Genomic DNA, 13104 nt, shown 5'->3' with positions numbered 1-13104 from the left:
CATAGATATTTCAATAATACACAGACCTCATCTTCAGTCAGCAGTTCTTCATCATGTCCTGTTATGGTTCTGTACTTTTTGCCTGGTATGTCTTTAGCGGTGATCACGTCCACCACACCAGACAGCTTTAGCGCTTCACTGAAGTCTATGTGACTGTGACAGTAAGAAAATAAACAATAAAGCAATAGCAAAAAAAGTGTAGCGATAAAGTCTACATTTATCACAATGAATGATTAAATAAATAAATGAATAATTATGTATTCATTGCCATATCAGCATCAACATTTATATATGACAACAAATAAATAAACTATATTTATGACAATGAATGAGTAAATGAGTGAGTAAATGAATGAATAAATGTTCATTGCCATTTCATCCTTTACAGCTATATATGACAATAAATAAACAACAAACTTTATTCATGACAATACATGAATGAATGAATGAAAAAATAAATATTTCAATTTCAGTCTTTAAGGCTATATATATATTAAAATAAACAAACAAACAAACAAACAATTTGTATGACCATGACTGAATGAATAAATAAATAAGACTATATTTATGACAATGAAAGAATAAATAAACAAACAAACTATATTTATGACAATGAATGAATGAATGAATGAATGAATGAATGAATGAATATCAATTTCCACTTTAGTCTTTAAGGCTATATATATGACAATAAATAAACAACAAACAAACAAACTATATTTATGACAACAAATGAATATGTATCCATTGCCATATCAGCATCAATGTTTATATTTGACAACAAATAAATAAATAAACTATATTTATGACTATGAATGAATGAATTAATAAATGAACGAATGAATGAATGAATGAATAAATGAAGAAATATTAATTTCCATTTCAGTCTTTAAGGCTATATATGTAAATAAATAAATAAGCAAACAAACAATATTTATGACCACAAATGGATGAATAAATATATAAGACTATATTTATGACAATGAATGAATGAATAAATGACTATTCATTTCCAATTTAGTCTTTTAGGCTATATATGACATGAAAACAAACAATCAATATTTATGACAACGAATGAATAAATCAATAAATATGTATGCATTGCCATATTAGCATCAACGTTTAGATTTGACAACAAATAAATAAACTATAATTATGACAATGAATGAATGAATGAATGAATATTTCATTCATTTCATATTATTTCCATTTCAGCCTTTACGGCTATATAAGACAATAAATAAATAAAAAACAAACAAACTATATAATATGTATTCATAGCCATATCAGTATCAACGTTTATATTTGACAATAAATAAATTAATTAATTAATAAACTATATTTATGGCAGTGAAATAAATACAAATAAAGACTATATTAATGGCAATCAATGAATGAATATTCATTTCCATTTTAGTTTTTACAGCTATATATGACAAAACATAAATAAATAAATAAACAAACAACTTATATTTATGACAGTGAATGAATAAATTAATAAATAAATAAGACTGTATTTATGACAATAAATTAATGAATAAATGAATGCATCCATTGCCATATCAGCATCAATGGTTATATTTACTAACAATAAATAAATAAATAAACTATATTCATGACAATGAATGAATATTTAAGGCTTTAAAGCTATTTAAGGCTATATAGGACAATAAATAAACAAACAAACTATATTTAAGACAATGAATGCATGAATGTGTGTATCCATTACTATATCACTGTTATTATTTAATAAATCAATCAATCAATCAATCAATCAATCAATCAATCAATCAATCAATAAATCAATCAATCAATCAATCAATCAATCAATCTTTCCTGCCATGCCAGTAAAGGCTATTTTCATGACAAAAATATATAATTATAATTATTTGTTGCCATATCCTTGTTAAAGGCTACATTTATAACAATGAATGAGCGAATGATCAAATGAGTGAATTAATATTAATTGACATATCAGCATTAAGGGCAATATTTATGGCAATAAAAAATGAATAGTCATTGCCATATCTTAATTAAAAATTGTATTTATGACAAACAAACAATGAATTAATAAATAATAAATAAACAAACAAATCCATTGTCATTTCAGCATCAGACTATTTTCATGACAATAAATCAATAAATAAAAATTTGAGAACTCCATTTGTATTTCATTTGTATGAAAAAATAAAAAGATAAAATTACCAAATTTTTTATTTAAAAAAATACATATATTTACGTATTTAAATTTGAACTGTTTTTAAGTCATTAAAACAAGTGTCTGAATGTGTCTTACGTGATCTTGGCGTGTGGCCTGGAGCTTGTCACAATCACAAGGGTAAGTTCACCGTCAGTATGCGGTAGGTCATCACAGTAGACGGCCTCTCCTGTAGCGTGACTCAGACCTGCCCGGTGCATCATGGGTCGACCCACCGGATCTTGAGCCGACTGACCCTCCAAGACATCCTGCAAACACAAAACAAAAACATACAATCAGCTGTTTACCTTATTATCTAAGTTCAGTGCTTTTGTTTTTTGCTGACTTTTAATAAAAAAAAAAACTTTAACAGACAATAAATAATAGGTAGAGAAAAAGTAAACAGGTTTGGGAATGTTGCAAGCAGGACTCAAACACAAATTTCCCATTCGAGCACCATGAGAACATGATTTTGCCCATAACAGTGCTTTTATTGACAGCTACTATAAAAACACACTTCAGAAGACCATTTAGCCCTACCTGAAACTCTTGGTAGCCAGGCCGGATGTGTTTAGGAAGAGGTTGAATTGCACTTTGCATCTTTTGGGGTATTTCCCCCTGAGTTGCACCCTGTAAAAAACACACACACAAAAAACGGGGTAATAAACAAATTGAAACTCCATGTGATAACGATTTCCTAAAGTGGTTTATACCTTTTCCTTCAGGTACTGGAGGACAACCAGGTTGAATTTAAAAAGCAAGCTCAAGGTCAGGGATCTGCGAAAATCGACTTTGCCGCCTGAAGCCGCCGGCCCAAGTTTGATCTCATCAACAAGCGCGCTGTATGCATTGCTTAACGTCGCCTCCTCCCAAGGCCTTCGAGAAAGAAAAAAAAAAGTTAAAGCACAAAAACAACACCAAGTATTAGCCAACTAAATTTGTACTTCATTCCCATCCCATTGCATCCCAGAGTAAAAGGAAATTCCAAAAGAAATTCATGTCCTACCTTCCTACAATCTGCTGGCATGCCTGCTCGGCACTGAGGATGGTGGCTCCAACGCCTCCGTAGTAAATACTGATCTCCTTCACTACATTAGAGTTGTCGTTGAACCAAACCCGCATCCCAGCATTCACTGTAGCTAACGCGTTCTCTTTACGCGGGGCGTGACGGAAGGCATGTACAATCTCGTTCTGGTGAAAAAAAAAACAGTTAATTTTGCAAACAATGTGCAAAGCGGTGAAACTAGCCGACAGTTAATTTCTTACCGGTCTTGTAGCTGGAATGAAAACGGATAACACTATCTCATCTGGCTTTAGAATAGTCTTTGCAAATCCGAGGAAAAAGTCTTTATCGATAGGTACTCTCCTTCGTCCATCTGTAATGGATATTTAGGTAGAAAAGTGAGATGCATGTCAGGAAAACATGCTTGAAGTACATAAATATATTTATAAACATAACTGCAAGTAGCGATTACCGGGTTCAAGCGTTTTAAGGCATTTAAGCACATATGAAAATGACATTATTTAGCAATACTGCAACCACTAAATCAATGATTTAAAAAAGTAATTTTGGCAAATCCAGGTAATTTACCATAGAAATGTTATATGTTTTTTTAACATTGTAGAGTGTTGTAGCTCCACCTGTGGTCCGATCTCCTTAAAACTTTGTATGCTTGTTTAAAATGGTTTTGTGATGTTTTGCGTTTTTCTTTTGGCTTTATAGGATTTTGGGTACATTTGGACAGGTCCCTTTTCTAAACGAACCCGTTACAGCTTCCCAAATGGTCAATTTCACATTATTTGATAACTATTGACCTAGAGAGTCCAAAGAATTGTACCGCAGTGTTTTTCCAGATTGAAAGAAAAACCCAGGACTACTTTGCAAGTAGTTTTTTTTTTTACATCTTCTTGATCCTTTAACAAACAGTTTGATTGACAGCAGTGGTTTTAGAGGCAAAGCTGTTCAGAATGATGAGTTCTACCATATGATATGAATATTGAAAAGTGTGGTATCACCACCTCAGTGGCCAATTTCTTTCAAATTTCTCACAGACCTTTGGGGCCGTGAGTCAAATAGGCCTACCAAGTTTCGTTCCGATCGGCCTCCATTAACCTTGTCTAATAGGTGCTCAAATTCATCGGCCATTGGCAGCCATGTTTTTTGATTTTCGCAAATGTCCTTATAGTCACTTGTGGCACTTCGGACCAAGATCGTGCACACCGATTTTCACGTTGACAAATGGTTATGCAGTTATAGCCATTTTTATGTTTTTTTTTCCCCCTCTTATAGCACCACCAAGTGGCCAAGCTCTGCGATTTTTCTCCTGTGACGTCAGATCAAGCTTTTACATACGTGTTCTGAGTTTGGCGGAGATATCTCATTCTGTTCAAGAGATTTAGGCATTTTACTAAAAGTGGCCCTTCCCTTTAGAATGTTTTGGTAGCCCTTTGTGATGGTCGAAATTTCAACTTTTTTAATATAATTATTGATATTCGCTCTCCAGAGAATCTTTCTGCACTGGTTTGGTTCCGATCGGGCGAAAAACCTAGGACTAGTTCGCAAAAGTATTTTTTTTTTTAAATGCGAAATACCCCAAAAATTTGTGATCGAATCTGAGCCGTGCATTTTGTCCAGCAAGAGCCACGGATTCCAATGACATAAGATACTCGAGCCTGTGACTGGCGGTTTTCTGAGAGATTACGTACTTTTGATCGCTGTAGCGCCCCCGTCAGGCTGATTGGGGTGAGCCTTGGTCACGTTGTAGACAGTGTGAGTACTACCATCCCTCCAAGTTTCAAGTCTCTTTGATTTGCGGTTTGGTCTGCACGATCAGTTTTTCATGGAGATTGCTGATACGTGACCATTCTAACAACAGCGCTATGCATTTGAACCTCTAATTAATGCAAAATGTGGAATTTCAAGCAGTTTCAGCTGTGCTCTGCAGTGTGAAATTACAATATCATCCAGAACTGATTAAAATATTATGAATTATTTAGGAAGTTGGGTTACCTTTAGAAAGTGCCACTAGAGTGCATCTCCCAGCAGCTAAGACAGGGGTCAGATCAGAGTTTGGATATGCACTTGCAATATTGCCACCCAGTGTCTACATGTGTAACAAACATAAAAAATAAGTAATATAAATAAAGAAAACAAAAACTAAATTTAAACTAATTGAATTTTTGACTGCTGACTATTTAACATTTAAAAAATAAACTATTTAAGTTTATTTTATTGTTTAATTTATTTATTTACTTTTAAATTAAAATAATTTGAAAAAAAAAATAAAAGTATTATGCCTTCTTTGTGATTTTTACATATAGACACATATGCAGTATATATTTTGAAAATATTTACATGTATTTCCATGTATTTATTTATATTCATATAATATTATATAGAAAAATATTTAACATATAAGCATTTTTTCTTAAATATATACATGCATGTGTATTTATATATATATATATATGCAAATAATAAATATACACAGTGCACACACACATATTATGTACACAAAATGCACAAATAATCGTTGTCCAGCAATAAGATATTAGTTCATTATCTTTTTATTACTCACTATAAATTAAAGATATATAGAAACATATATAAAACTGTGATCAAAGTAAAGAAAATTACTGAAACTTAAACTAAATTTAAAATCATCTATCTATCATATATATTAATAGACAGCAGTTTGTTTGTTTTTCCACCTATGCCTCACACAGAAAGTTGGAAGAGTGATGTTGTGCATTCAGGGTCTGCTTTCACTTACAGCCACGTTTCGGATCTGTTGTCCGCCCACAAGTTTTATCTGCTGCAGCAGAGCCTGAAACATGTGCGTGTTCTCCAGCGGGAAATCTTTTATACTTCTCTCCAGCACACTTTTCAGAACCGACATACTGCATCCCGCTCCGACACACACACCTAAATATACAAACCATTAATTAACGGTTTAAAATATCAGTACCTTAAAGGGATAGTTCACCCAAAAATGAAAATGTTGTCACTATTTACACTATGTTTTTTTACCCTCGACTTTTTCTGAGGAGTCTAGTTTTCCTTTGCTTTAAATAAAATTCAATTCTCACAAGACTAGCATATTCTCACTAGAGCTTACGCTACATCCTACGTCATCTGCTGGAATGTCACTCTCTCGTGAACGATTTTGCTGTTTATAAAGTTTTAAATATGGTAGGCCTATACTTTCTTTTTTCTTTAAACTATTTTACCATTAATGGTTTGATGTTTTCCAAAAAAGTAAAAAAAAAAAAATTGCAAACCCACTCTGATCTAAATCAAATGATTCGTGATCAGCGCTCTGAAATTCCGAGAAGATTCGCGAACCTGCTCTGAACTGAAGTCCAGATCTGAATCAAATGATTTGCGTTATGCGCTCTGACGTTCTTATAAGACTCATGAACCCGCTCCGGAGTTCTGAGAATATTTGCGAACCTGCTCTGAACTGAAGTCCCGATCTGAATCAAATTATTTGCGATATGTGCTCTGAACTACCGATAAGATCCTCGAACCCACTCCGATCTAAATCAAATGATTCATGATCTGAGCTCCAAAGTTCTGATAAGATTAGTGAACCCGCTCTGATCTAAATAAAATGATTCGTGATCGGAGCTCCGAAAATTCCAATAAGATTCACAAACCTGCTCTGATCTAAATCAAATGATTTATGATCGGCGCTCCAAAGTTCAGAGAAGATTTGCGAACCTGCACTGAACTGCTGTCCTGATCTGAATCAAATGATCTGGGATCTGTGCTCCAAAGTCCCGATCTGAATCAAATGATTTGCGTTATGCGCTCTGAAGTTCTGATAAGACTCGCGAACCCACTCCGATCTAAATCAAATGATTCACGATCAGCTCTATGAAGTTCTGAAAAGATTTGTGAACCTGCTCCAAACTGAAGTCCCAACCTGAATCAGATGATTAGTGAACCAGCTCTGATCTAAATAAAATGATTTGTGAATGGCGCTCCGAAAATTCTGATAAGATTCACGAACCTGTTCTGATATAAATCAAATGATTTACGATCGGCGCTCCAAAGTTCCGAGAAGATTCGCGAACCTGCTCTGAACTAAAGTCCTGATCTGAATCAAATGATTTGCGATCTGCGCTCTCAAGTTCCGATAACACTTGCAAACCCACTCCGATCTAAATCAAATGATTCATGATCGGTGCTCCGGAGTTCCGAGAAGATTTGCGAACGTGCTCCGAACTGGAGTCCAGATCTGAACCAAATGATTTGCATTATGCGCTCTGAAGTTCTGATAAGACTCGCGAACCCGCTCCGGAGTTCCTAGAAGATTTGCGAACCTGCTCCGAACTAAAGTCCAGATCTGAATCAAATGACTCACATTATGCGCTCTGAAGTTCTGATAAGACTTGTGAACCCACTCCGATCTCAATTAAATGATTCATGATCTGAGCTCCGAAATTCCGGTTAGATTCGCGAACCCGCTCTGATCTTAATGTAATGATTTACGGTCTGCGCTCTGAAGTTCTGATAAGACTTGTGAACCCACTCCGATCTCAATTAAATGATTCATGATCTGAGCTCCGAAATTCCATTTAGATTCGCAAACCCGCTCTGATCTTAATCTAATGATTTACGGTCTGCGCTCCAAAGTTCCGAGAAGATTCGCGAACCTGCTCTGAACTAAAGTCCTGATCTGAATCAAATGATTTGGGATCTGCGCTCTCAAGTTCCGATAACACTTGCAAACCCACTCCGATCTAAATCAAATGATTCATGATCGGTGCTCCGGAGTTCCGAGAAGATTTGCGAACGTGCTCCGAACTGGAGTCCAGATCTGAACCAAATGATTTGCATTATGCGCTCTGAAGTTCTGATAAGACTCGCGAACCCGCTCCGGAGTTCCTAGAAGATTTGCGAACCTGCTCCGAACTAAAGTCCAGATCTGAATCAAATGACTCACATTATGCGCTCTGAAGTTCTGATAAGACTTGTGAACCCACTCCGATCTCAATTAAATGATTCATGATCTGAGCTCCGAAATTCCGGTTAGATTTGCGAACCCGCTCTGATCTTAATCTAATGATTTACGGTCTGCGCTCCAAAGTTTCAAGAAGATTCGCGAACCTGCTCCGAACTGAAGTCCCAATCTGAATCAAATGATTTGCGTTATGCGCTCTGAAGTTCTGATAAGACTCGCAAACCCACTCCGATCTAAATCAAATGATTCATGATCTGAGCTCCGAAATTCCGGTTAGATTTGTGAACCCGCTCTGATCTAAATCAAATGATTCACGATCGGCTCTCCGAAGTTCCGAAAAGATTTGCGAACCTGCTCCAAACTGAAGTCCCAATCTGAATCCAATGATTTGCGATATGTGCTCTGAAGTTCCGATACGACTCGCGAACCCACTTCGATCTAAATCAAATGATTCATGATCTGAGCTTTGAAGTTCCAATAAGATTTGCGAACCTGCTCTGATCTAAATGAAATTATTCACGATCGGCGCTCCAAAGTTCTGAGAAGATTCGTGAACCTGCTCCGAACTGAAGTCCCGATCTGAATCAAATAATTTGCGATATGCGTTTTGAAGTTCCGATAAGATTCGCGAACCCACTCCGATCTAAATCAAATGATTCATGATCTGAGCTCAGAAGTTCCGATAAGACTCGCAAACCCGCTCTGATCTAAATCAAATAATTCACGATATGCTCTCAGAAGTTCCGATAAGATTTGCAAACCCGCTCCAATCTAAATCAAAAGATTTGCGATCTGCGCTACGAAGTCCCGAACTGAATCAAATGATTTGTGATACGGGATTTTAAGTCCTGCTCTGAAACAAATGATCACAATACATGATCCAATTGGAGTGCTTTGAAATAGTGAATCATTTTGCAACGCAATGGTTCAACTGATTCAGAGTTTTGAAAAGCTTTGTGAAATTACTGCGCCTGCTTCGGCCATGTTACAGCAGCAAACTTCCTTGACTATTATGCCAGAATGGGAGTGTAGTTCCTAATCTTATCGGCCTAGAAAATTGCATCTTTACATTTTCTGCCGGTCTTAGTACACAATATAATTGCAGAAGAGTCAAGTTTTAAATAGGACAAATACCGAAACTCATTGGTCATTTTTGAAGACGATGCTATTGGTCTAATAGGATTCAATGATCTATGCTAAGCTATGCTAAAAGTGATATCGCCAGAACAGGAGAACGACTGAATGGATTTCAAAATGGTAAAATTCAATTTATTAACTCGGGGGGAGTTGGAGAATGAGCCTATTTCCAAAAAAAGTGGAGTGTTCCTTTAAAGCTTGAAAGAGCCAGAACATTTTTTTAATGTAACTCCGAATCACCTGAATGAAGAAAGTGACATTCACTCTGAATGGCTTGAGGGTGAGTAAATCATGGGGTAATTTTAATTTTTAGGTGAACTATACCTTTAAGATGAAAACTGAATATACAGAAATCAAATTCAATATTAATAGTATATAAATGCTAGAAAAAAAACTGCCCTTGAGAACAGCAAAATCTCATATGCAAACACACACATACCCTCCGGTTTTTGGGTAACCTTGAACAGTTCTGACACTTGTGTTGGTGATATTATTAGAGGATGGAAGATACCCTTGAACTTCATATCCAGACCTGTAAAATAAAATAAAATAAAATAAACAAAGTATTGACACTTTTGCCAAAGAGAAAACCTTATTAAACAACAATGGGGTAAGATGTCATAGTGACTGATAATGATAATGTGAGTTTACTCCATTGGACTTTATTTGGTTTGGCCTAATTTGCCCATACACAACCTATGTTGGTGTTGCCCATGACAAGAGGGGCTTGTGGGTAATCAGTCTTGAGCTGCAGCAGCTCATCTAGAGATCCAGGGCTGATCCAGGTCATTCTCTCCCCACAAAACCTCTGAGTGGTCTGATCCTTGACTTCAGCCAATCTCTAAACACCAAAAAGCACAACAAACCATGATTATACAACATACGAACGTGTTGTTTAGCTGATAATAATATCTGAACTTCTGACTGGCAGCTTATCGAAGCCTAAAATAGAATTAATAACAAACTAGAACTGAATGGCGACCTTGTTAAACCTTGCTTAAACATTAAACTTTATTTAAAATCTTGTAGTCATCATTACATAACCTACTTTACAGTGAGATCAAATTAACTTTTTTAAATAAATCGGACAAACCATGAGCTCAGGAGGAAAGATCAGATCCTGGGTTGGGTCGAGGGGAAGTAGGTCATTTTTACTAAATAGTTCTGGTTGACCCTAATAAACACAGAAATTACATCATTTAACTCACTAAACATAAGTGTTTAAGAACTTAACTTTGATTAGGAGTAATTATACATTAACATTCCATTTCTTGCCTAATCTAAACTCTTTTAAGAGTATGTACAGTTGAGGTCAAAAGTTTACATACACCTTGCAGAATCTGCAAAATGTTAATTATTTTAGCAAAATAAGAGAGATCATACAAAAAGCATGTTATTTTTTATTTAGTGCTGACCTGAATAAGATATTTCACATAAAATACATTTATATAGTCCACACAAGGGAATATTTGAATTTACAAAAAAACTGTGTTGTTACCTGAATGATCCACATAGTTGAGTCCCTTGTTTGTCCTGAACAATTAAACTGCCAGCTGTTCTTCAGAAAAATCCTTCAGGTTCCACAAATTCTTGTTTTTTCAGCATTTCTGCGTATTTGAACCCTTTCTAACAATGACTGTTTGATTTTGAGATCCATCTTTTCTCACTGAGGACAACTGAGGGACTCATATTCAACTATTACAGAAGGTTCATTCGCTCACTGATGCTTCAGAAGGAAACACAATGCATTCAGAGCCAGGGGTGAAAACTTTTAGAATTTGAAGATCAGGGTAAAATGTACTTATTTTGTCTTCTTGCAAACATGCATGTATCTTCTGTAGCTTCTGAAGGGCAGTACTAAATTAAAAAAATATGATATTTAGGCAAAAAATAAAAATGTACACAACTTCATTCTGTTCAAAAGTTTTCACCCCCTGGCTCTTGCATGGTTTTTCCTTCTGGCGCATCAGTGAGTGTTTGAACCTTCTGAAATACTTGTGTATGAGTTTCTCAGTTGTCCTCAGTGTGAAAACATGGATCTCAAAATCATACAGTCATTGTTGGAATGGGTTCAAATACACAAAAATGCAGAAAAAACAATGAGTTGGAGAACAGTGGGCAGTTTAACTGTTCAGCACACGTACATCTCGGAGACATCTATTTGACATTTGCATTTACATCTGCAAGACATCTGTAAGACATAGTTTGCTAATCTGCAATACGTCTATTGGACGTTTCCTATGAGATGTCAAATAGACGTCTATTAGATGTCTTTAAGATGTTTATGATTTAGAATGCATGTAAAACTGACATCTTACAGACGTCTGCCAGATGTTTGTACACAGCAGATGCTTTCCAGATCAAGAGATCTTTAACAGACATCTTGCAGACGTACGTGTGCTAAGGGACTCATAAACAACTATAACTAAACATAAAAAACAGCTGTGGATCATTCAGTTAAGAATCAGGTATAAGTTAACTTTTAAGCGGGGTATATTTCCCAGGTATATTTCATGTAAGGACATTGGACAGTATGTTTTTATCGCAACTAAAAAGTCAAAGTGCAGCAGTATAATAAAACACTACAAACGCGTGTGCAAGGTTAAGATAAAAAATTACTCACATTCTCTATGGGCTCCACAGATCCGTTTTCTTTTCCATTTGCCATATTGCATGCTGAGCCATTTAACTGGCAACAGTTTTCACTCTAGAAAAATAACACAAAAGGGTTTTTTTGCGATTAAGAACAGTAAATGAACAAACAAATCAGCACCACGCAAAGATCAGACATACATCAGGCAAAACAAATAAAATGTTTAGCTGACTGTCACGTTGTAAAAGTCACACTGCAATTCCCAAAATGCTAAATGTCAAGCATGGGTCATATTTTTGAAAAAATAAATAAATAAAAGTCATAATGAGTCGCTTTGAGATAAATCGAGATTATTAGCCACAGTCTGAAACAGGAATGGTTGGGCAGCTCGGAACAAATCCATAAAGGATCTAGCATGCCAGATGAATGCCACATGATTCAACAGCTGGAACGGATCAAATTAAGGATGAATTCAGACAACTGCTGTTTACCTCACAGAAGGTTCTGTAGCCATCAACGATGGGCCGGTACCCTGTGCATCTGCATAAGTTACCTGCGATGGAAACATTCATGATTAATCATAGCCTTATTATGTTTTTTTTTGTGTGTGTGTGTGTGTGTGTGTGTGTGTGTGTGTATATTTAGGATGGGGTTTCTGTCGCTGTACCAGCGAGACCCTCGGTCACGTCCTCCAAGGTGGGCTTTGGGTTGTTTCTCAGTAATGTGTACATGGTCATCACCATCCCAGGAGTACAAAATCCACACTGAGACCCATGAGCCTTTGCAATACGCTCCTGATGAAGCAAACATTCTGTCAATGATGCACGAAAGTGTTTATAATAGTATTATAACATGTTAATGTTTTAAATATATATATTATATTAAATAAACTAAATGATATATTGCATTACTCTAAGTCATTTTCCTTAGACATCATAATCATTTAGAAGTTTGAATTAAATTAAAAAATTTGAATTCAGAAATATCACTGTTATTGAGAGGTCACACCACATAAAATATTAATATGACAATAATATATTATTTTATCATATCTAATAATAACAACATGTAATAAAATTATGAATGTGTTCAAATTAAATATTATTAAAATTATTGTTAATTATTATTAATTATATGTAATCTTTAATAATAATTATAACAAATTAAAAAATAATTATTAAACAATTGCAATTATAACTATTAATTAA

The 13104-nt window shown here is 35.2% G+C and overlaps 1 protein-coding gene across 1 annotated transcript in view; it reads right to left on the bottom strand.

Moving 5' to 3' along the window:
- LOC141338364 (aldehyde oxidase 1-like) overlaps nucleotides 1-13104 on the bottom strand; it is a 30757-nt gene that overhangs the window by 15045 nt on the left and 2608 nt on the right. Inside the window, exons 5-18 of the mRNA XM_073843888.1 lie at nucleotides 12564-12690; nucleotides 12388-12449; nucleotides 11927-12010; nucleotides 10397-10477; nucleotides 10000-10144; nucleotides 9743-9835; nucleotides 5971-6122; nucleotides 5208-5301; nucleotides 3464-3573; nucleotides 3204-3388; nucleotides 2911-3073; nucleotides 2738-2827; nucleotides 2297-2466; nucleotides 27-153 (exon numbers count right to left, since the gene is read on the bottom strand). Of these exons, the coding sequence (XP_073699989.1) occupies nucleotides 27-153; nucleotides 2297-2466; nucleotides 2738-2827; nucleotides 2911-3073; nucleotides 3204-3388; nucleotides 3464-3573; nucleotides 5208-5301; nucleotides 5971-6122; nucleotides 9743-9835; nucleotides 10000-10144; nucleotides 10397-10477; nucleotides 11927-12010; nucleotides 12388-12449; nucleotides 12564-12690 (1683 nt within the window). The remainder of the gene's footprint in view (nucleotides 1-26; nucleotides 154-2296; nucleotides 2467-2737; nucleotides 2828-2910; nucleotides 3074-3203; nucleotides 3389-3463; nucleotides 3574-5207; nucleotides 5302-5970; nucleotides 6123-9742; nucleotides 9836-9999; nucleotides 10145-10396; nucleotides 10478-11926; nucleotides 12011-12387; nucleotides 12450-12563; nucleotides 12691-13104) is intronic.

Source organism: Garra rufa, chromosome 7 (assembly GCF_049309525.1).
Source record: "Garra rufa chromosome 7, GarRuf1.0, whole genome shotgun sequence".
In the NCBI taxonomy this organism is placed as follows: domain Eukaryota; kingdom Metazoa; phylum Chordata; class Actinopteri; order Cypriniformes; family Cyprinidae; genus Garra; species Garra rufa.
The sequence above is the reverse complement of the archived record's forward strand: the minus strand, read 5'-3'. Positions and strand labels throughout refer to the sequence as shown.